The sequence below is a fragment of the Leucoraja erinacea genome, chromosome 1 (genome assembly GCF_028641065.1).
Source record: "Leucoraja erinacea ecotype New England chromosome 1, Leri_hhj_1, whole genome shotgun sequence".
In the NCBI taxonomy this organism is placed as follows: Eukaryota; Metazoa; Chordata; class Chondrichthyes; order Rajiformes; family Rajidae; genus Leucoraja; species Leucoraja erinaceus.
Genome location: NC_073377.1, coordinates 136,312,858 through 136,338,423, shown reverse-complemented (window position 1 = coordinate 136,338,423; position 25,566 = coordinate 136,312,858). Strand labels below are relative to the sequence as shown.

Below are 25,566 nucleotides of genomic sequence, written 5' to 3'. Positions count from 1 at the left end.
GACACAAAACGTCCAGTTCCTTTTTTATCAGAGAGCTGCCTGACCGCTGAGTTTACTACAGGTGTTTTTTGGTGTCCGAATCTTCGGTATCTAAACCAGTAGCTATAGCATGCAAAGGGGTCACAAATGACTCGCAGTTTGGTTGCCCGGAGTTGGCACTTTGGTGGTCGTGTCACCTCGGCCAACCGCTCCATTTCCATACGCCCATCCAGATTGCTGATTTTAAATTCGATGGTGCAACAAATAATGTGGAGTAAAAGGAAGAGGGACATTGCGCAGCTCACTGGTGAGAAGGAATGGGTCGGAATTCAAGGTCGAAAAACCCTTCTGCAGACTGACGTTCAGGAGGCGGGGTTAAGATGATAGAATGTTAGCTTTCGGACACAGGTTTTTTTACCAAATTCTGATCTTGGTGTGGTAGAAAGGGGACGGGGCGGGGATGGGAAAGAGAGAGAAACGCTAAGGATTGTGTGAACTGTTAGAGAATGTTCAATGTTCATACAGTGGGGTGACGCTGCCCTAGCGAATATGAACTTGGTTGCGCTTCCTTGCAATTTACGTGGGCCGTCACTTTGGATTTGGCGGCAGGTTACTAGGACAGAAAGGTTAGTCGCTGGGAATCTTCTGAATGGTGGTAGGGGTAGTCTAAATGCGTTGAGCACATCGGGCGGAGCATTCGCACGGTATTTAGGACGCATTGAGTGGGGTCGTTTAGTGTTATACGGGAGTCCAATCACAAGGCAACAGGCGATACCGTAGATGATTACAGTTCGGGGAGCTGAAGTGAACCTCTGCTTCACCTGAAAGGATCCTGTTGCGGTCCTTGATCAGATGTCGATTTTGGGTGTGGGAGGTATAAGGGAAGGTGTTTGCCCTTCCTCTTCCAGTTGAGGGAAAGATCCTGGGGTTGGTTTTGTGGGTGGTGGGGTTGAGTTATGGGAAGGGACCAAACGCTTTGACGTAAGCGAACGTTGTTGTAAGGAACACACATGATCCGCTGCATGTTCGCGATAATTTGACTTTCTCTTGTTTTGGTGGAGCATGCGGGATTATTTTTCACTCATTGTGGCATAGTTGGTGTCTTCTTTCCGATCCCATTGGACGTGGTGGACCAAATGTCGGAGGAGCAAAGTCAAGTCAAATGTACAACGGAAGGCTTGGAACAGCTGAAAGAATTGTCAGCGCGATTACACTTAAAAAGAACACACACAACACACACTAGAATTCACACAGATTCATTCACTGTGGGAGGCAACGGTTCACATCAGTACCACCTTCATCAATTGTTAAATCAGTTGGCTAGTAGGCAATTAAAATCTCCCCCGTATGTCGCGCGTATCTAAGGACGCCAGTGTATAGCGCCCTCGCGTGGGAATGACCAAAACCTCGACGGTCCGGGACGTGCAAAACATAGGGATAAGTCGCATACACTTGTGATTTAGAGCGCCTCGTAAACGGCCGCATTCTACGGAGATCCAGATTCAGGAGTTTATAAGGGGCAGCGGTGTACGGCGGTCAGGAGCTTTATCCCGCTGCGATTCCCACTCGGATACAGGGGATTCCAAAACTCGGATTACTTCCTGCACTGTTTCTTTCTCTGGGATGGTGTTTTCATTCCCTGATCTCTTTCCCCGAGGGTAACGTTCTCTTCACCACGCTCTTTTTTTTTTTCCCCTTTGCGACTTATGACGTTTAAGCAGACCCCCACCAAGACCCCACAGTCATAAGGCCAACGATCGGGACGCCACTCATTCTCTGGCGACCCCTGCAAGCTGGACTGTATGCTCCGCGATGGCAAAGTACACATACGCTTGCCGCGGTGCTGGAAGCTCTCTGTCGGCCCAACGCTGGATTGATTTGAGGCGCATTTTCCTACTTTTGCCACCAGTTGTCGGGTTTACTCTACTTCACAGGGAGGGCCTGGAGTCATCGTCAGACATGTAAAAAACCCTTCCGCCATCCTCCTCCGCGAGGAAGTGACTGAGGGTGTATAATCGGTTTCCCACTTTCACCCAACGACTGTACTACCGCCTAGAAACTAAATACAAACCATTTTTGGAACCTAGAAAACAAAAAACAATATAAAGTTCGTCTACTAAAACATAGAACATGATGATTGGCTCCAAGGGCAAACCAACACTCGCACGTAACAAAGGTTATGTGCTGTATCGAGCACGGATGGGGTGACTGGGACTCCCTACTATACCCACGCCCCGCCCCTCACCTAATAAAACTATGCGTTTGTTAGTAGTATCAATAAGTCTTATTGTAATTTTGTGCTCCTTTACGCCATGAACCACCGATCTACTGTGCACTAGGCCAAATCCTTGCATCATCGCTACATCTAGAGAGGGGGAGGGGGGCGAGGGGAGAGGTGAGCGGCCAGAGGTATCTGAGCAGGGCGGCAAGACTTGGCAGATTTGTACCGCCGCAGTGCAGATCTGAGTCGCATCTATCTGTTTGTGACGCACGGGGCCAGCACTGAGCTATGATTTCGGAGAGAGACCGAGACACCAGAGGGAAAGAGGAGAGAGTGGTTCGGCGCCTGAGACGGCGGTGAATGCGGCCCGAGGCCGTGGTGGTGCGGGGGGAAAAGGTGTGGGTGGGCGTGGGAGGAGCACCGCCCTTGACGATGAGGGTAAAGTGGGGGGGAGATGGGCCAGGATGGGGAGGGGTGTGGGGGGGTGAGGGGGGTTCAGGGGCGGGCCGGTGGGGGTGAGGGATGGAAGGGAGTCGAGCGGGAGAAAAAGCATCGGGCTTGACCTGATCTGTAGATTGCATGTACTCGCAGATGATTCGCCGGCGAGGACCTCGGGGGGGAGGAGATTGGACTCGGGGGGGGTAGGATGAGGGGGGACGAGGATGAGTCCTTGACCTGAGGGGGGGAGAGGAGATTGGACGAGGAGGGAGAGAGAGAGAGGGGCGGATGAGGAGAGAGGAGGGGGATAGGGGAGCGGAGGGAGAGGATAGGGGGGAGGCTGAGGGGGGAGGAAGAGGGAGGGGATGAGAGAGGGATTGAGGGGGGGGGAGAGGCGAGGTAGGAAGAAGAAGAGAAAAGAAAAAAAGAGAGAGAGAAAGACGGGTGAAAGGAGGGAGATGGGGGAGAAAGGAAGGAAAACGGGGGGAGAAAGGGGGTGAGGGGGTGATGAGTGAACAGAGAGAGGAGGAGGAAAGAGGAGGAGGGGTAAAGAAGAACCAGGAGAAAGAGGAGCGAGGGGGGAGATGCGAGAGGGGGGTGGGCGAGGAAATGAGAGGAGGAGAGGAGAGAGCGCGGGAGAGCGGAAAAGGGGGAGAGGAGGAGAGAGGGTGGGCGGAGAGCGGGGGGGAGGAGAGGGGGGGAGAGAGGGGGAGACTTGGGGAGCGGAGGGAGGGAGAGAAAGAGAGAGAGGGGAGGGAAATTGTTCGGGTTCGGCAGAGCTTGATGAGGCAACACACTGGTAGAGAAATGATGAGGCACACCACTTCTGGTTTTATCGTCCCCTCTCCCTGCCGCCATGCAGGGGCAAGCAGAGAGAATGGGGAATTTTGTAAAAAAATTCAAATAAGCTCTGTCATTTTTCATCAGCCCACCCACGGGAAAAATCCTCGGCACGATCGGGCGGAAGGGGGGGCTCTGAGCATGGTGGCCAAAAATGCAGGGCGTAGGCTGACGGTGTTCTCTCGGAATCGCAGCAATTCGGTGGGCCATAAAGGTCAAGAAACAGACTGTTAGGAAACTAGATTAGTTATATCTCCGACGATATAAGAGACTCATATATCGTATGATTCACATCATCACTTCCACCAAACCTCAACCCAACAGGACAATGCAGCTTGTTGAAAAAAGGGTGTAAAGTATAAATGGGGTTGCTTTTATGACCGTGGAGACTTTCAATAAAGAAGTCTCCTTCCGATTGTGACAGGGACCCTCATGTTGTAATGTAGGGTTGCCGTGACATTGGGGCCACAGCTATAAACAGAAGCATTCTGGAAAATATGAGTACGTTAGGATTATCACGTCTTACATTTTACAACATTTCCCACAGCCACAGCACGTAAATACACCAATGAGATGGAGTAAGCAAACAATCAAGGAGTATTTGTGGAGTATCGCAGCTCGGTTCTAGTCACCCAAATTCACAGAAGGGCTGTGGAGGCTTTGGATAGGGTGCAGAGGGGTTTCCAGAATAAATGCATGGATTAGAGGGTATTAGCCATTACAGGGATTCGGCTTGGATTTCTGACTCTGGATTATTCGTTGGAACGCCAGAGGTTGTGGCAGACCTCTTAAGTTAGATCAAATTGTGAGAGGCATAGGGGAAGTCAGCCGAGTCTGTTACAGGATGAAAAAATTCAAATACATGGGGGGCATAGTTTATAACGTGAGAGGGCCAAAGTTGAAAGGGATATGTTTCTTTCACACGAGAGTGGATGAGTGGCCCGGAACGCGCTGCCAAGGGTTGATGGCGGGAAGCAGATATGTAGCATGCACTTAACGCGATTGTAGAGGCAATGGATATGCAGGGAATGGAGGGATATGGATTATGCGCATTGCCTGACACAAATCCTTCACTGCAATATATGCTGGAAATTGCTCATAACCTACTTCATAGGACCATTGAGCGTTTTTGAATGATGTCAGTTCCACCGTACCCTCCGTGAAGGGTCTGACCTGAAATCACCCTACCATGTTCTCCAGAGAGCTGCTGACCGTGAGGTCTCAAGCACTTCTGGTCCATGGTCTCCAGAGAGGATGCCTGACCCGCTGAATTACGCTTCAGCACCCCTCTGTGTCTGTTTTGAACAACATCTGCAGGTCTCTTTTTTCTTCAAGGCTCAGCGCCCCCACAAAGCATTCTCTTTCACCCTTGGACAGTTTCCTCGGTTTACAGTTATTTGTCTAGCTTTACCCTGAATGGAGCCATAGGCAGTTTCTACCCCTTGAGGACATGGACTTTGTCTAGAAATGAGGTGCTATAATGATATTGCAGGAAATTGAGGGGTCTAGGGATTATGGGCAGGTAGATAAGAGATAGTGTTCAGAATTCAATTAACCATATAACAATTAAAAGAACGGAAACAGGCCATTAGGCTCCTGTCTAGTCCGTGCCGATACACTATTTCGCCCATATACCTGCGCTCAGACAATAACACGCCTTCCTTTCACGTCCCTATAACTACCCAATTTAGTTTTTAAAGTATAAAAAACGAACCTGCCTCCCCCTTCCTGGAAGCCATTCCATCCAGCCCACCACTCTTGAGTAAAGACAGTTTCACCCCTCATGGTACCTCGAAAGTATGTCCAATTTAGCCAAGGACTGTAGCCTTGTTGAATATCTTCCTACTCTCTGGGGGAAACAGATTATAATCATCACCTGTTATCATCTCTCATTTTAAAGACCTCGACACAGTCCCCGCTCTTTAACCTTCTGCGTCCAAAGAAGAACATGGCCCCTAACTGTTCAACACTCTCTGTAAATAGTTGCTGAAAACCAGGCAATCATTCTAGTAATCTCTCTACTACGCTATTTTTTGTTGACATCCTTCCGATATTAGGAGAACAAAATTGTACACACCATTACGCCAGAATTGCCTTCACCAAGACCTTGTACATTTTACACATACATCCCAATTCTAGACCAAGCTGATTTGATTAAAACGCTGCACCACCAAAAGATTTCTTTACCACAATATTACATGAGCTTATACTTCCGGGAACTGTGCAGGATCCAGATCCACAGCACTGTGTCACCTGCATCTTCAATGCCGGCCAGGTACCCAAGTAAGTTCTATTTTGATTTGTCTGCCAGTTTGTAGAAACTCACAGTAATCAAGCATTAAAATACAGTGCCATATTTTCCCAGCACACCCTTCCAACTGGCATAAAGCTTCTGTAGACTTTGAAAATCTACTTTCATTATCCTGCACAGACATTGTGGATGAAGAAGCCTGTTTTGTGGCGTATTGTTCTAGTTCTACGTGGGTAGATCGTGCCTCACAAATGGAGTTTGAGATTAACCCAAAAAGGTTGTACGGGCAGGAGCTGTGGCATGTGTTTCGTAAGGAGTTCAGGTAAGCCAGACGATTCGGTTGGCCTGGTAGACGCCATGGCAGGTTTATCGTTTGGGATACACGGAGAGCTCAGCGATTAGATGAAATTGGCTTTATGGCAAGGGGACGCCGGAGGGTGATGGTGGACGTTGCTTTCAGATGGGGCCTTGTAACTAATGATGTTGCCTCAGGGTTCCAGTGGGGGCCCATTGCTGTTGTCCTAATCCACTGATTTGGATGATCATGTAATCAAGGCATAATTAGTAAGCTGCATTGATGATACTAAAAGCTATGGTATGGTAGATATGGTTATGAATACATTGCAGCACAATTGATTGGTCGGCAGCAGAAGGGGCTGAGGATGGAGTAAAGAACAGTTCGACCGGTTTGTTACATTTGTACAAGACATTGGGTGGGGGAGCCCCTATTTGAAATTTGTTTCAGTTTTGGTCCCCCTTATAAAGAAGATGTTTGTTTTAAGCTGGAAAGCGGGTACAGAGAAGATTACAGGATTGGTTGCCAGGCATGGTCCGGGGTGGGACGGTCATAGCTGAGAGAACTGGAGCGGTGCCGGCTCTGTTATACTTGGAGTTAGGTAAGGGGGTCGTATTGAAACATCTAGATTATTAACTGTGTGGAAGCCTATTGTTGGCTAGGAAACAGTTTTCCCGGGTTGGGGAGTCCGAACCATCTTGGGCGACAACGTTTAGACCATAAGGGGTAAGACTTTAGAACGACGATGAGGGCACCACTTTTCACACAAAGTTGCTGATGTCGGTGGAATGTCTCTGCCTCGGAGGCCGGTTCGCTGGATTACCTTTAAACGGAGAGAGCTAGATTGGCTCGTAAAGATAGCGGAGTTCGGGGACCTGGGGAGCGAGGAGGACCTGGGGTATGCTTGGGGGATGCTCAGCTCATGAGTCACATTGAATGGCAGTGTGGCTATCAAAGGGTCGATCGATGCTAATCCGCAACCTATGGTTGTCAGGATCGACGATCAGAGGGGACAGGCTAGGGCTTTATTTGTTGCAGGCAGAAGAAGAAGAATGAGGGGTGATCATCCAGAGGGTACAACACATGAGAGGAAAGACTGGTGTCTTTCGCCCCGCACCCTTTAACTGCACTCTTTGTCTCCTGGAGCATCCACAAATTCCTGTGCCCATTCACATGGCCCCTTTCGTGCATATGTACACTGTGGATCGGTGATTGTAATCCCGCCATGCCTGTTAGCACGCAACCCAGTTTTGACATGATCTTCGGTACCCCGTGCCCTCCCTAATACCCCTCAATCTCCAAACTCAATGGAGCCTAGCCCAGGCATAGCTTTACACCATGATGGGGGAAAGATTATGTATGACGTGCGGTGGACCCTTTTTATTACACAGGGTGGTGCGCTGGACTATGGAAAGAACTGCCCCGCCCAAACGACGGGTAGTTTGGCAGGTGCCTATCCCACATGTGTTAAAAAAACTCTTTAGACTGAGCCATAAATGGTTTGAGGACGTTTAGTGCGGGCAACGCGGCAGATGTAGTGGGGATGTTGGTGCAGTGGGCATGTGGGTGACGGGCCTGTTTCATGGTCTGCCTGTATGATTTGTTCACTACCCTCCTGAACCAACCCTGCCGACTGCGTTCGCGAAGCCTTGTGAGCAGCGGTCCTTCTGTGATATTATTTTTCCCACTTTCGGTCTTCCACGAATTAGTGATCCCTGTACCTTTGAGTCAGGTTGCGAGGTTGGACTTTCCTTATGTTCCACATCTTTCTCACCCACGATGCCCCCCGCCATCGCTTTTTTTTGTTTTTTCTTTGTTACCAAGGTTTTTAACAAATCTTTAGGTAATTCGACATGCTTTTGTTGGTTGCCGTCTACTTATTCCTTCCTTTCAGCGGACCCACACAAACAACGATTCAAAAACTCACCGTCCGACAGCCTTCCCAATCACACAATCACCCCCTCCGATAAAATTTTTACATCACTAAATACCAATCCCACATAAGTATTCCTCCAAAACCACGAAAAAAAACGAATCAGACCACAAACACAAATGAAGTCTGACACTCTCTCCAGTTCCCTCTGTCCATTAGGAAAAATAACCCCTGAGCAAAACACTAAACAAAACATAGAAAAAGAAGAGAAAAAATCAAAACACGTAAAAAAAAAAAAAGAAAAGGGGAAAGTAAAGGGAAGAAAACGATGAGAGAAAGTAGAGATAACGAATGATGTAGAAACAAGATTATAATCAACCAATAACAGGTGAGCTCTTTAACTCGCAGGTGATTTGCCCCAGTTATGGGACCTGTTTCCATGACAAACAGAAAACTGCAGAAACTGTGTTCCACCACTAAATGCTGAACAAAATGCCACCATGCCATCCTAAGGGCAAGGCAGAGAGACAGGTTCAACATAATAGTATAAATATATAGAATTAGAGTGGCGTTATAAAGGGATCTTGTGTTTATGATCCCAACAGATGTTATTAGAATGTTATTTAAAACTTTAAGGTGAGAGGGGCAAAGTTAAAGGAGATTTTTTTTTACACAAAGTGGTGATTGGCCAAAAGGGGGGAACATACTAGCTACATGTTATAGTCATGCAGCGGGGGGAACCGGACCTTCAGCCCAACTGTGCACATGTCGACCAACATGCCCCCATCTACACAAGTACCACTTGCTGCGTTTGGCCACCCTCCATCTATATACTTTTAAAACTTTGTGTGTGTGTGTGTGTGTTGTCATTTTTTTGGCCTTTGATTCGATACTCCGCCAAAACCAGACGTTAAGTGCCGAGATTTTTAACCATTTCGCTAGCCATTTCACTTTAACATTCGCTCATCCACTCCTCATTAAATTTAGTCATTTTTCTGTACACATTTTAAATAAATTCCTTCCTCCCACCCCCCCCCCCACCCCGCCCCCCACTCATCATTTTTTCACCCATAAACGGCTGCTGCCAATCGGTTCTCCTCCAAAAACACCGACATCTAACTCCCTCTTAAATATAGCCAATGAACTGGCCTCAACTACTTTCTGCGGGAGAGAATTCCAGAGATTCACCACTCTCTGTGTGAAAAAAAGTTTCCTCATCTCGGTCCTAAAAGATTTCCCCCTTATCCTTAAACTGTGACCCCTTGTTCTGGACTTCCCCAACATCGGGAACAATCTTCCTGCATCTAGCCTGTCCAACCCCTTAAGAATTTTGTAAGTTTCTATAAGATCCCCCCCTCAATCTTCTAAATTCTAGCGGGTACAAACCGAGTCTATCCAGTCTTTCTTTCATATGAAAAGTCCTGACAATCCCAGGAAATCAGTCTGGTGAACCTTCTCTGTACAAGGCATGGCAAGAATGTCTTTCCTCAGATTTGGAGACCAAAACTGTACGCAAAACTGTATCCTGTATCTTGCACTAAATGTTATTCCCTTTATCCTGTATCTGTACATTGTGGACGGCTTGATTGTATTCATGTATAGTCTTTTTGCTGACTGGATGGCACGCAACAAAAAAAGCATTTCACTGTATCTCGGTTCACGTAAAACAATGATGATGAACTAAATTAAACAAATGCTTTGTACAGCAGTGAAGTGATGTCCTTAACTCCTGCATTCAACAGCAAAACACAAAGACAGCCACGGTCACACTGAATAGTGCGTCATGTAAGCCAACTCCTGCTTTCCTGTGTTACTATGATGATGCACTGTATCTAACTTTGCTCAGGTCCACGGAAACTATCGTTTATCCAGCTTGGTTATATCTCCAGTTGCACACCTTTACCAACACTAAATTTAGTTGCATTTATACTGGACCCCTTAGTTCTCCCAGTTCTATTTTGGGAAACCCATTGCTGCCGATATCATTCACTTTATTTGGCAACATTGCAAGTGAATTGCGCTTCAAGCCAAAACACCCTGTTTTGCTGGGTATCTGGTCATTTTTGGTGAGGTCAGACTTCAAGTAAGTGGCATTTGAAAAGCTGTAACAGGAAGTAAAAGGTTTGGAAAGTAAACTATCTTTGTGGGAACACCCTCAGCTGAAAATTCCCAAATACAATCACGCTTAGAAAGGGCCCCCTCCCCCTCCCACAAAATAGCAATAGTCAGGTGCTCTCAAAGGAGCAGTGCATCAGTTTAACTGCTCCAATAACTAGCCCCAACCCTGGTTCAATGAGGAGTGTAGAACCTACAGATTACAAATACAACCCTTCAACCTTCACCGTTTAATAAGATTAAGGCTTATCTGACTAAAATCTCAACTTTGCATCACCTCAGTATCTTTTCACCCCTTGTTTATCAAATATCTACCGTGAAAACATTCAAAGACTCTGCTTCCACCATCACAAGGAAAGACGTTTCAAAGACTCAGGAATGAAATAAGTTTGTCTGAGTGCCAAATGGGAGAGACAAGGAACTGCAGAGGCTGGAATCTCGAGCAAAAATCAAAGTGCTGGAAGAACTCAGAGGGTCGGGCAGCAAGCTAGCATGGACCAACCACATTGATGCAACAGCCAAGAAATCACACCAACGCCTGGTCCAATTCTATACTGCCATTGTAGTCTGTCCTCACTTTCTCCATCATGGTCTGGGTTTGGCTCAGCCACCAAGCACGACATCCGGAGGCTGCAGCGAATCGTCCGATCAGCTGAGAAGGTTATTGGCAGCAACCTTCCCTCCATTGACGAACTGTACACTGCAAGGGCCAGGAAGCGAGCGGGCAAGATCATCTCTGACCCCTCTCACCCTGGCCACAAACTCTTTGAATCACTTCCCTCTGGAAGACGACTCCGGACTGTCAAAGCTGCCATAGCCAGACATAAAAACAGTTTTTATCCACGAGTAGTTGCTCTACTCAATAACCAAAAAATCTGTAGCCTCCTTTTGCTGGTATTTTATTTAATTTCACATGTTTAATCAATAATGTTTATTATTAATGTTTAATATTTTAAGAATCGTTCTTAACTGTCACTGTATGTCATGTTGTCACTTGCGGGCGAAGCACCAAGACAAATTCCTTGTATGTGAATATACTTGGCCAATAAACTTATTCACTCATTCATTCAATCATGCATTCATTCATTCATTCATTCATATCTCCAACAACTCTTACAAACTTCTACAGATGCACCATAGAAAGCATACTGTCGGATTGCATCACAGCTTGGTTTGGGAACAGCCCTGCCCAAGACCTCAATAAATTGCAGAGAGATGTAGATGTAGATGTAGCCAGTCCATCACACAGACCAGACTCCCCACCGCTGACTCCATCTACACTTTACGCTGCCTCAGAAAAGTAGCCAACATAATCAAAGACGTCCCACCCCAGTCATTCCTCTCCCACTCCCGTCCAGCAGAAGGTACAGAAGCTTAAAAGCGCGCACCACCAGACTCTGGAACAGCTTCTTCCCCTCTGTTATCAGGCTTCCAAACGGTCCTTCCATAAGCTAGGGTACTGTCCAATTCACCTCTACCCCATTGTGGACATTGGACTTTGTCTCGGGAACTGATGCCCTACAATGCTGAGAACTATATGCTGCACTCTTTCAGATTGGAGAAGAGTCCTGACCCGAAAAGTCAACTATCCATTCCCTCCACAGGGTTACTCCAGCACCTTGTGTCAAGTCAAGTCAAGTCAAGTCAAGTCAAGTCAAGTTTATTTGTCACATACACATACGAGATGTGCAGTGAAATGAAAGTGGCAATGCTCGCGGACTTTTGTGCAAAAGACAAACAACAAAACAACCAAACAAATTATAAACACAATCATAACACACATATTCTTTTACATAATAAATAATAGATAATAGATAATAGATAATAGAAGGAAACATAATAAATAATAGAAGGTTCAATGGAAAGCTATCATCCGTCATCATTCAGATATTGGCAATACTCGTACCATAAACAGAAGTTGCGGTGAGATAGGTCAAGTGGCAAATTTCGTACATCTCAATCCTTATATCTTTCCAAATGCCTTGAGTAGGAAAGGATGGTCCCCAGTCCCAGCTGAAAGAAGACTGTTCCTGAAAATGATACAAAAAAAGCAACATAAATCATCATTCACTTCTCTGTATTGTCTTAATCCACTGATATTCGCACACTGTGTTCCATTACAAAGCCAACCGCACACAATTAGGACATTCCAACTTTAACCTTCTGCGGTTGTTGCTAAAATGGGAAGGTGCAAATCAAGTTACAAACTTTAGATCCTCGATAACTGAATGGCCGGAGATGTTTGTTAAGACACGGTGTTATGGGGATGTGTTTTATACATAAACCAATCCAGAGTGGGTCATACGCAGGCTTTTTCCCCCCCAAGGTAGGTAATCCAGAACCAGGGGACATAGGGTTCAGGTGAGAGGGGAAAGATTTAATAGGAACCTGGGGAACAACATTTTCATACAGAAGTATATGGAACGAGCTGCCAAAGGAGGTAGCTGAGGCAAGTACCATAATTTAATTGTTCCTTTTCTGGCAAATGGGACGAGCTTAGATGGGGTTTATTGGTCGTCAGACAAGTTGTGCTGAAGGACCTGTTTCTGTGCTGTGTGACTCTATGGTACATAAGACATTAAACATTCACTCTTGAACAGCATTTAAAAGGCATTTGGATGTACGTTAATAGGAAAGGTGTAGAGATCCAGGCAAAGGGGAGTTGCTTAGATGGGGCATCTTGGACGGCATGGGCGAGTAGGGCTGAAGAGCCTGTACACCTCTGTCGATAAACAGCTGCAGTCTTACCGGGGCAGCCGAGCATCACCTCTTGCATAATACTACATAACCGCAGCTGACAAAATGTGGTATTGTATGTCAAGAACCGCAGCAATCAATGTTGCATGGCCCGGTCACAGAGTCATATAGTGTGGAAACAGGCCCTTCAGCCCGACTTGCTCATGACAATCAAGATACCCCATCTACACTAGTCCCACCTGCCTGCGTTTGGCTTTATATCCCTATAAACCTTTCCTATTCATAGAAACATAGAAAATAGGTGCAGGAGGAGGCCATTCGGCCCTTCGAGCCAGCACTACCATTCATGTGATCATGGCTTGTCTAAGTCTCTTTTTAGGTGATGCCTCAACTACCTTCTCTGGCATCTCGTTCCATGCACCCACCACCCTTTGTGTGAAAGAGGTTGGCCCTCAGATTCTTATTAACCTTTCCCTTCTCACTTTAAATCTATGTCCTCTGATTCTTGATTCCCTTTCTGTGTGTATTCACCCTATATAATCCCCTCATGATTTCATACACCTCTATAAGATCAGCTCTCAGTCTCCAAGGAATAAAGTTGTAGCCCTGTTGTCTGAGGTTCAGATGTACATTGAATGCCTGACTGCATTGCCGCCGTCTGTTGACTGGCACATTGTTGGCGTGGAGGTAGGGGCGGCCTGCCAAGACAGCATGTGCAAGGTCTGCTCACTGCCAGCAGGGGGCTGCTGCTTCCAGGTCTGGTGTATGCGACTCAAATCAACTATTCAGCTCAGTAACACGGGTATACTGTTTACTCAGCGAAATTGCTTTTTGAAATCATATCCACATTGTCTTCACGGGACTTTATGTCCAGCTGCACTTGGACTTTGAAAATGGTGCCAAAACCGGGCGACTCTTGTATATGGTCTCAGTGACTATTTAGTTTAGTTTAGTTTAGTTTAGTTTTGTGGAAACTGGCCCACTGAGTCCATGCCGACCAACGATCACCTGCACTCTAGTTCTATCCTACACACTAGGGCCAATTTACAATAACTAATTATCCTACAACACTGCACATCCTTGGAATGCAGGAGGAAACCAGAGCACCCGGTGGAATCTCACATGCTCACAGGGAGAACGTACAAACTCTGTACAGACAGCACCCGTAGTCAGGATCGAACACAGGTCTCTTGCACTGTAAGGCAGCAACTCTACCTCTGTGCCACTGAAACACTGGAAACATTTCAGTAACTAACGGCACATGAATTTGGATTGTTTTTACTCTGAACCATCCAAGGTTGAGGGGAGACCAGATAAAGTATATATTATGAGAGGAATAGATTCAGGGTGAAAATGTCAACGACCAGAGGGCATAGTGTTATGGTGAGAGGGGCAAAGTTTAAAAGAGATGAGGGGGGTACATGTTTTCTTTCACATGTAAAGTGGTGGGGGCCTGGAAAGCGCTGGCAGGGATGCTAGATGCAATAGTGGTGTTTAAGAGGTTTTTAGATAGGCACATGGATATGCAGGGAATTACAACTTTTGGAAGACATTTGGACATATATAATGAGGGGAAAGATTTAGAGGGCAAAGGGCCAAATGAAGGCAAATGGGACAAGTACAATATGCCAACAAGTTGTGCCAGTTACCACTTGCTATACAACTCGGACTATGAATGGAGGGATATGGGTCATGTGCAGGCAGAGGGGATTGTATTAACTTGATATCATGATCAGCATGGAGATAGTGGGCCGAATGCTGTATGTTCACTGCTCTATGAATTCTTGGAGATGTTTCTGAGGGAAGTGATGAGACACCATATAAGAGAGCGTTTAATGTACACCCGCAGGCTTTGATCCTGTGTTGGATCCACAGCAACATTAAACCAACGACACGGAATCATTCCAAATATGTCCTCAGGCCCCATGGATCAGGTTGCCTTCCACAGAAATACAGCTGATATTTTCCAAACAGCTTACAGGGCTTCTATACATGGCTGTAAAGAATTTCCCGGCCTCTACAAGAACTCCCAGTTCTGCCTCTATAAATAGGTCTACAATCATCAGCACTACAGCCTCCAGAACCACGAGCCCGTAAACACTGCAACGGGAAAGGATTGCTGGGCATTGTGAGGCTTCCAACCCTCGGTTCACATGAAGTCTGCACCATTCAGAGTGCTCCAACGCTCCCAGTCTACCGCTCCGCACAAATAAAGCAAACCTATTCCTCATGTTAGATAGTGGATATGCAGGGAATGGACGGATATGGATTTAGTGCACGCAGATAACAGTTAGTCTTGGCATCATGTTCAGCACAGACATTGTGGGCTAAAGGGCTGTCCTGTTGTATAATAATTAAAAGATTCATTGATTAATATAATTCAATACCATTGACCCTGATCAATGGTCCGAAATGGCTCCATCATAACAAAACAGCAGCACGACTCAATGAAAAAAAAATAAAGTGCTGGAGGAACTCAGCAGGTCTATTGAGGGAATGGGCGTGTGAAGAAAGGTTCCAGCATGAAACGTCGCCTATACATTCCCTCCACAGATGCTGCCTGGCCCATTGAGTTTCTCCAGCACTTTGCGTTTTACTGAGGATCTGAAGTTGCTTGTGTTACCGTGCATCAATCCTTGCAGGTATTGCAGTCTCAGTTGCGTCTCCATGGACATTTAAATGCTGACCTTGCATCCACAAATTAAGATGGTAGCAAAGCGCGCACCACCAGGAACAGCTTCTTCCCGTCTGTTCTCAGGCTTCTGAATGGCCCTTCCATAAGCTAGGGTACTGTCCGATTCACTTCTACCCCATTGCGGACATTGGACTTTGTCTCTGGAGCTGATGCGCTGCAATGCTGAGAATTATATTCTGCACTCTGTATCTTCCACTTTGCTCTACCTATTGTACTGGAGTTTGATTTGATTGTACTAATGTATAGAATTTTCTCTTCGAACTGGAATAGCATGCAAATCAGAGCTTTGTCGCTCGGTGCACGTGAATAAACCTAACGTAAAGCTTATCTGATTTAAGAATTTTTACAGCAGTCTTCATGATGTCTGGTTGGCTCCAATGTCCTGCTTTACTAATGTGTTGTTTTAAGATTTCCCAATTTCTATCTTGTTGCAATTTCAAGGCAAACCTAAGAGAGCCTACAACATGATTGGACTGATTTGATCACACCAATGTCTACTGAATTGTGCTCTCTCCCACGTCAAAGCAGCTATCTATACATGACTGGGGAGAGGAAAGATGATGCCATTGTCCCCATGCCAGCTCATCATCAGCTCCTGCATCAAGCATCAAGACACAGTATGGATCGTGTTAGACGTCACACATAAGAACCTCCAACAGTGCATCAGCAGAGAGGCAATCTCACAGTGGAGTTTCGGGCGACACAGTGGCATGGTTGGTAGAGCCGTTGCCTCACAGAGCCAGAGACCCAGGTTCTATCCCGACCTCGGGTGCTGTCTGGATGGAGTTTGCACGTTCTCTCTGTTGGATTTTCTCCGTATGCTCTGGTTTCCTCCCACATACAGGTTTGTAGGTTAATTGGCCCTCTGTAAATTGTCGCGAGTGTTGGAAGTGGATGGGAAAGTGGGATAATGTAGAACTAGTGTGAACAGGTGATCAATGGTTGGCGTGGACTCGGTGGGCCGAAGGGCCTGTTTCCATTCTGTATTTCTAAACTAAATCAAAGTTTCAACTCTGTGTTCCCATGGCTATTAAAATTATTGTAACGCATTCATTTCAGTCAAGTCCCAGCAAATAATGAATGCAGGCAGGAAATCGTCAAGTAATGTTATTTATGAGCCAACGTTTCGGATGCATAAGAAGGTAAGAAATGGGAGTAGTTGTCTTTCAGCACCTTGGCTCTGCCCCACCATTCAGTGTGATCGTTCAGTAGACATTTCCCAGTGTTACTCCTGCATCCTATCATCCTCTTATCATCCAGAAATCATGTCTGAGGAAGGGTCCCATCCCAAAACACCACCTATCCATGTCCTCCAGAAATGCTGGCTGACCCGCTGAGTTACTCCAGCAGTTAAGTGTCTTTTTTTGTAAACCAGTATCTGCAATTATTTGTGTTCCCAGTAATCTATAGATTGGTTTTGTCTGAGCTCCACAAGTGAAGGTCCTCAGCCCTCCAAGATGGGACGTCATGGCGAGGAGATGTGCGGGGCAGATATTTTTATATCTCGGGTGGTGGGTGCCCGGAACATACTGCCTGGGATGGTGGTGGAGGCAGATATGGATCATGTGCAGGAAGAGGACATTAGTGTAACCTAGCAATATGTTCTGCAAGGATATTGTGGACCGAAGGGGTTGTTCCTGTGCTATGAAGACATTGTCCCTCGTGTCAGTGGTATTTGTTTATCCCAGGAGGGATAAGGACTGTTATAACAGTCATAAAACACAAAATACATGAAACATGAAATTAAAGTGACGAGTGAAAAGGATTGGGGATGTGCAAAGATGGGGGGCGGAGTCTGTGTACTGCACGACAGAAACGGAAGTTGTACAGTTTAAATGGGTCACTCTTACTCTATGACCCCTGGTTCTAGACTCCCCAGTCAGGGGAAAAATGCTTCCTGCATGCAGCTTGTCCTATCTGGTAGCATTAAAAATTAAGCATTTGGCTAGACTCATCCATGCCAACCTAATTGTCCATCTCTGCTAGTTTGCCCGTGTTTGGCCAACATTCCTCCAAACTCTTCCTATTCACGAACCTGACAAAATATCTACAAAACATTCTAACTTCCTCTGGCAGCTAGCACCACATACCCACCAACATCTGTGAGAAGGAATGCTGGAGTCATTCAGCAGGTCAGGCAGCATCTGTGGAGAACACGGAAAGTGATGTGTAGGAAGGAAGTGCAGATGCTGCTTTAAGCCGAAGATAGAGACAAAGTGTTGGAGTAACTCAGTGGGTCAGGCAGCATCTCTAGAGAATATGGATAATGAAGTTACAAGTGGGGACCTATCTTCAGTTCCACCAGAGCCTCACCTTTCTGATGAAGTTGACATGGCATTCTCCATTTTGCTGAGGTGGTGGACAATCAGGGGGCACTGAGTACTGGCTGTGTGCAGCATTCCGCTCCGCTGCATACAAAACCGCTGATACAAAACGGACCTCAATGTAGTTCCTTTCTTTGATCACGTCAGTAGAATCAAAAGTCTAAAAGGATCAATAAACCAAAATTAAAACCAATAGCATGCATGAATGTTAAGGTTTACTTTTTACAAAGTCCAGTCTTTATATTGTTAAGTATTTTCGACTTGTCTATAAATGAAATTCTCTTCAAATTATAGACACCAAATAAACTTCAGAACTAAAGAAGCTGTGGAGGGATTTCTTCTTGGAGTCAGGTTAGGTGTAGAGGAAATAGAGAGCAAAGACTCCTGAACATCAGTACAAACTGGCATGATTTGGCCTAAGGTATTTGCCGAAATACTCCACTGGTACAACAATTATACTGTAATTTTTATATATTAGTTAAAAATTGCAAGCTTGGCTTGTTAATGTTAAATTAGTTTTGCACCGGTCCACTCACATATCTGCGGAACATGTTACTGGCTGTGCCAAGGGTGACATTGTTGAGAAGGATTGTGGCCACAGTGTCCAGCCCATCACACACCAGATTTACTCTCTTCCACTTCCTATAAAAAGTAATGAGCAGATATTAGTTAAACATTAAATGCCTTACAGATCTCAGGAGGGCTTAGTGGGGGCGTGAAAAGGGATGTGAGGGGGGAGATAAAGAGAAAGTGAGGAGGGGGGAGAGGGGGAGGGGGGGGAAAGTGGAAGTAAGGGGGAGAGGGGGTGGGTAAGTGGGTGAGGGGGAGAAAGGAGCTAGAGGGCAGGATTCGGAGGGGGAAAGGGAGAGGGCAAGAAAAGGGAAAGTGGGGGGGGGAGATATGGAATGAGGGGTGAAGAGAGGATGAGGAAAGGGGAAGTGAGGTAGGCAGATATGAAATGAGGGGGTCAGAATGACGGGGAAAGGTGAAGGGGCTAGAGGGTAGGTAAAGGGGGAGAGAGGAGGGGAAAGGGGAGAGAGGGGAAAGAGGGAGAGAGGGTAGGGGGAGAGGGGAAAGGGGGAGGGGAAAGGGGAGAGGGGAAAGGGGAAGGGGGGTGAGGGAGAGAGAGGAGAGGAAAGGGGGGAAAGGGGGGAAAGGGGGAGAGAGGGAGAGAGGAGGGGAAAGAGGGGAAAGGGGGAGAGAGGGGAAAGTTAAAGAGAGGGGAAAGGGGAAGAGGGGTAATGGGGAGATAGTAGAAAGAGGTAGAGAGGAGAAAGAGGAGGGAGAGGAAAGGGGATGGTGGAGACTGGGACTGAGGAGGGGTGTGGAGGGGTGAGGAAGGGACATGGAGGGGTCCGGGAGGGGCACTGAGGTGTGATGCAATGTGGGGAGGGTGATGATAAGAGTGGCTTGGAGAGGGATCAGTTAATGGGTGTTTCATTCAACCACCAAGCACAGCCCCAGAGCTGGAGGGACCTCATTCTCATTTCTTGCAATAAACCTGAGAGTTTTCACCCAACAAACAGCTAACAATGGCCTGTTATCTAAACAATTTATTTTATCATCGTTACTTTTTTGCATATCTTTCATTCATTGTTTTCTATCTCTCTACATCGTCTATATCTCTTGATTCCCTTATCCCTAAAACTCTGAAGAAGTGTCTCAACCCGAAACGTCACCCATTTCTTCTCTCCAGAGATGCCGAGTTACTCCAGCTTTTTTTTGTCTTTCTTCTGGGAGTTTTTAATCCTTCTCGCCCCTTCAATTCTCTGTAATTCTGCTGGCTGTTGAGACAAGTCACATCCTCCCCTGTAAAATAATACCTTGCCGTCATGAACTTCTAAAAAACAGGTGAAACAGGAATTCACCAGCATATCAAGCCACACCTATGCAGCACGAAACAGAGTCAACATTTCAGTTGATTCCATCGACACTTCGGGCTACCTCAGGAAAGCAGCTAACATAATCAAAGACTTAGGTTTAATGTGAGGGGAGAAAGATTTAAAAGGGGCCTGATGGGTAACTGAGGTGACCCGTTGTCTTGTCAAAACACATTTCATTTTACCGTTGACCCTGTGTTAACCTACATATGACAAATAAAACTGAACTGAACTGAACCTTATCACAAAGAGTGGTGAGTGTATGGAATGAGCTGCCGGAGGAGGAAGTTGAGGCAGGGTACTATCACAATGTTAGACAGGTACATGGATAGGATAGTTTTAGAGGGATATGGGGCAGATGCAGGCTGATGGGACTAGTGTAGATGGGACATGTTGATTGGTGTGGGTAAATTGAACCAAAGAGCATGTTTCCACGTTGCATGACTCGATGACATTCCGGTCATTCCTTCCACCAGACTCAGGAACAGCTTCTTCCCCTCTGTTATCAGACTTCTGAACAGTCCTTCCATAAGCTAGTATACTGTCCGATTCACCGACTTTGGGGCTGGCGCGGCGTTCTGGCGGCGGCGACCGACTTCGGAGCCTCGGCCGTGGGCGACATCGTCGGGAGCTCGCAGGTCACAGGTTGGTGACGTGTTTTTCCGGAGCTCCCGCAACAACAGCTTCGTCCGTTGGAATGGAGGGTGGCAGCTTCGACCACCCCGGGACGCGGAATTTGAACCGGCCGGTTCGCGGAGCTCGGATTCAGCCGCGGGACTGACTTATTTACCATCACCCGGCGGGGTCACAACATCGGAAGCCTGATCTCCTCATTACCCCTCTTCCTCTTTCCCCTCTCTTTACCGTTCCTCTCTCCCCCTTTCCCCTCCTCTCCCTCTTTCCCCTTTTTCCCCTTCTCTCTCTCCCTTTCCCCCCTCACCCCTTTCCCCTCTCCTCCTCAGCGCAGAGGGAGAACAAGGAGGGAAGAGACAAAGACTTTAAGACTTTTGCCTTCCGTCACAGTGAGGAGGTGCCTGATGAACTCACGGTGGTGGATGTTAAATTTGTGTTTATTGTGTGTTTTTGTTATTTTATTATATGTATGACTGCAAGGCACGAAATTTCGTTCAGACCTTCCGGTCTGAATGACAATAAAGGATACTTTACTTTTTTACTTTACTTTACTTACCCCACTGCGAATATTGGACTTTTTCTCTGGAACTGATACGCTACAATGCTGAGAACTATATTCTGTATCTTCCCATTGGCTCTACATATTGTACTTGAATTTGACATGATTATATTAAATATAATGTTATCTGATCAGTTTAAATAGCGGGCAGAACAAAAACTTTTATTGTACCTCGGTAAAAGTGACAATAGTAAACCCGAAGTCAGAGTCCTGTCCATTCAACATAAACTCTCTCCACAGACACTGGCTGACCTGCTGAGATTTTTCAAGCATTTGTTTGCATCTCTCTGTAGTTCAGTGCTCAGAATGAGGTTCCCTCGACATCTGAGAAAGTGGCCGATCCCTCAGCAGATCTCCCCAGTTCAGTCCACCTGTCGCATTCATTCTCCATCCCTGACCTCCCGATCCACTGGCCATCTACATCATTTCGAGAATCAGCAGCTTACCATTAGCCTGTTCACACTGCAGCCATAGTCTCAGCACGGAAATAGACCCTTCAGCCCAGCTCGTCCATGCCGACCAAGGGACCTAACTGAGCTACTCCATTTGCCCATGCTTGGCCATTATCCATCCAAACCTGACTGTCTTTTAAATATTGTAATAGTACCTGCCTCAACCACTTCCTCTGGCAGCTCATTCCTTACTGCGTAAAAAAGTTACCCCTCAGGTTTATATTAAATAGACAATAGGTGCAGGAGTGGGTCATTCGGCCCTTCGAGCCAGCACAGCCATTCACTGTGATCATGCTTGATCATCCACACACAGTACACGTTCCTGCCTTCTCCCCATATTCCTTTGCTATCTTTAAGAGCTCTATCTAACTCTCTCATGAAAGCATCCAGAGAATTGGCCTCAACTGCCTTCTGAGGCAGCGAATTCCACAGATTCACAACTCTCTGGGTGAAAACGTTTTTTCTTCATCTTCGTTCTAAATGGCTTACCCCTTATTCTTAAACTGGGGCCCCTGGGTCTGGACTCCCCCAACATCGGGAACATGTTTCCTGCCTCTAGCGTGTCCAATCCCTTAGTAATCTTATATATTTCAATAAGATATCCTCTCGTCCTTCTAAATTCCAAAGTCTACAAGCCCAGTCGCTACATTCTCTCAACATATGACAATCCCTCCATCCTGGGAATTAACCTCGTGAACCTACGCTGCACTCCCTCAATAACAAGAATGTCCTTCCTCAAATTTGGAGAACAGAACTGCACACTATACTTCAGGTGTCTCACCAGGGCCCTGTACAACTCCAGAAGGACCTCTTTCTCCCCTCACCTTAAACCTATGTCCTCCAGTTCTTGATTCCCCTACTCTGGGTAAAATACTCTGTGCATTCACCCTATCTATCCCCTTCATAATCTTACAAACTTCTATAAAGTCACTTTTCAAGCCTCCTGCATGAAAAATAATACTTAGCCTACCTATAAAGCCACTTTGGCCTAGTAAAATCCTCGTAAATCTATTCACAATTTGTGAAGTCATCGGAATTCACTGCAGAATTTGTTTGTGCCAGAATTGGTTAATTCTGATGTAACATCATCCATTAAATCCGTTTTTCTTTCTCCACAGATGTTGTCTGATACATTGGGTACTTGGATAGCAGAACATGGATAGGAGCTAGAAGGATCCCGACCCGAAACGTCACCTAGCTGTGTTCTCCAGAGATGTTGCCTGACCCGCTGAGTTACAAACAATAGACAATAGTTACTCCAGCACTGTGTCCATGTTCTCGAGAAATGCTGCCTGACCCGCTGAGTTACTCCAGCAATCTGTGTCCGTGTTCTCGAGAGAATTCTGGCTGACCCGCTGAGTTACTCCAGCACTTTGCATCTGTACTTCCATCGTTCATTTTAATTTGATACCGGTTTATCAAATAAATGGCCTGGGGTAGAGCTGCTGCCTTACAGCACAAGAGATCCTGGTTCGATCCTGACTCTGGGTGCTGTCTGTGTGGAGTTTGTATGTTCTCCCTGTGACCACCTGGTTTTCCTTCCACATTCCAAAGACGTGCAGGTTTGTAGATTAATTGACCTCTATAAATTGTCCCTAGTGTATAGGGTAGAACTTGTGTAAGGGGGGTTGTGGGTCGGTGTGGACTCGGTGAGCCTAAGTGCCTGTTTCCACGCTGTATCTCTAAACTAAACTAAACCATTATTGTCACGTGAACCGAGATAGAGTAAAAAAAAATTGTATTCACGCTGTCCAGTCGATTTATACTACACAAATACAATTAGGCCATACACAAGTTCAGCAGGTAGTGCAACAAGAGATATAGTATTACAGCGTTATTGGGTTACAGTTAGAGAAACTGCTGAGTTTTAAAAATGCAAGGTCAGCAATAAGGTTGGGTGAAAGATTGGAACTACACCCTATCTTATGGGTGGACTGTTCAGAGGTCTGATAACAGAGAGAAATAAACTGTTCTTCAATTTATGACGTGTGCTTTTAAGCTTTTATGTCGTCTGCCTAAAGAGTGATGGGAGTAGAAGAAATCAAGAGTATTTAATGGTCACATTAACTGACACGGAACAATGAAATTCTTGCTTGCAGCAGCTTAACAGGCCTGTTATGATCGGTTTCTGTTTTCCTTCAATTCATTGCCGATTTCTAGCAGCGTTTTAATCTCTGTGTCAGCATATTTTTTATCTCATTCTATTTAATCTTCTTGAGACAGATCAGACTTAATTAACTGGACAGCACAAATGTAGTGTTACCTGGGCAACTTTGCATGGTTATTGTTTTCGCCAACCTAAACATTGAAACATTGGACAGTACAGCACATGGACAGGCCATTCAGCCTACAAATGTGGGTGGTATTGTAGTAAAGATGTTGTCAGAAATTGCAGCAGGATCTTGATCAGTTGGGCAGATGGGCTGGGGAATGGTTGATGGAATTTAATACAGGGAAATGTGAGGTGTTGTATGTTGGTAGCCCTAACATGGGCAGGACCCACACAGTGAATGATGGAGCTCTGGAAAGTGTTGTAGAGCAGAGGGATCGAGGATTATAGGTACATGTTTGTTGAAAGTGGCATCACAGGTAGATAGGGTGATCAAAAAGATTTTTGGCACAGAGTACTGAGTGTCGAAGTTGGGAGGTCATGTTGCAGTTGTACAAGATGTTAATGTGGCCACATTTAGAGCATTCTGTTCAGTTTTGGGCACCATGTTATAGGAAAGATGTTGTCAAGCTGGAAAGGGTGCAGAGAAAATGTACGAGGATATTGCCAGGACTCGAGAGCCTGGTGGGTGTATGGAACAAGATGCCGGAGGAGGTAGTTGAGGCAGGTAGGTACATGGATAGGACAGGTTTAGAGAGATATGGGGCAAATGCAGGCAGGTGGAACTAGTGTAGATGGGGCATGTTGGTCAGCGTGGGCAAGTTGGGCTGAAGCTGTGAGACTCTGTGACTCTATGATCGTGCAGAGCATGATGCCAAGTTAAATTAATCCTCTTTGTCTTCACATGATCCATATCCCTCCATTCCCTGCATATCATTGTGTCTATCTAAATGCCTCTTGAACACCACTATCATTTTTGCCTCTATCACCACTCCTGGCAGTACATTCCATGTGTAAACAACTTGCACTTCTCCAAATGTTGCTCCTAAAGCTATGTCCTCTAGTCTTTGACATTTGCACTCGTAGAAAATGATTCTGACTGTCTATCCTATTTATACATTTCAAAATTTACATTCGCCAATTCTCCCCTCAGCCTCCGACGTTCCAGAGAAAACAATCCAAGTTTAACCAACCTCTCCTTATAGCTAATACTATCTAATCCAGGCAGCAACCTGGTTACCCTCATCTGACATCCTTTCCAAAACCTCCACATCCTTCCTGTAATGGGGCGACCAGAGCTGCATGCAATACTCCAATTGCGGCCTGACCGAAGTGCTATAAAGCTGTATCATGACTTCCTGACTCTTATCCTCAATCCCCCGACCGATGAAGGCAAGCATACTGTACGCCTTCTTTACCTGCCTAGCTACATGTGTTGTCACTTTCAAGGACCCTTCCAACTTAAAGCTTGCTTAATTTCCACTCTCCCAGTTTTGTCAAAGTCTTCACTTTGTTTCCCCGTTTAGATGTTGCCTAATCAGTTCGGTATTTCTGTTTTTTCAACATCTCTTTTTGTTTCGCTTTTAAATAAACAATTAAAAAAGGATCTAAAAATGGCCCCAGTGGGACCATTGCATCTTATTATACACAAAAGAACTGTTGTTGCTGGAAATGTCTAACCCCAAAAAATATGATTCAAAGGGTCTCAACGGAAAACATCATCCACAGATGCTACCTGACCTGCTGAGTACCTCCAGCACTGTGTATTTTGTTCAAGGCATCTTATCTCTCGCCCTCACAAGATACCCTATACTGAGGCAATCCTTCTACTGTTCAGCGAGACCGCAGTGTACCACGCACCTCACATCAGGGGGTAAGGTGAATGTCCGAGTGTAGGTCCAGTTGTCCAACCCAACCCATCGTAAGCTTCATCATCATTAACCTGTAGTATGGGTCCTGAGCCAAAACACAAAGAACACGTGCGTGAAAACCCCTCTCTCTTTTGGCTCCTCACGATTATTCTTTACACATGCCCCACATCCCTCCCCACCGCCACCTCCCCCGCGAAGTAGGCTACTAGTCCCCACCATTCACACACTCCCCCCACAATCCTTTTGCCACGTCGCTGCCTCCCCCTCAATCTCTCCCTATATATCCCTCCCAAGAATGGGTCGACTGGGCTTATATTCCAGTGGAATTTAGAA

At 46.1% G+C, this 25,566-nt stretch overlaps 1 protein-coding gene across 1 annotated transcript in view; it reads right to left on the bottom strand.

Annotated features, from left to right (window-relative positions):
* manba (mannosidase, beta A, lysosomal) overlaps positions 1-25,315 on the bottom strand; it is a 78,616-nt gene extending 53,301 nt beyond the window's left edge. The window contains 5 exon segments of the mRNA XM_055634789.1: positions 11,901-12,042; positions 17,718-17,888; positions 18,265-18,370; positions 25,223-25,290; positions 25,292-25,315. Of these exon segments, the coding sequence (XP_055490764.1) occupies positions 11,901-12,042; positions 17,718-17,888; positions 18,265-18,370; positions 25,223-25,290; positions 25,292-25,300 (496 nt within the window). The 5' untranslated portion in view covers positions 25,301-25,315.
* Between the last annotated feature and the right edge of the window lie 251 nt (positions 25,316-25,566).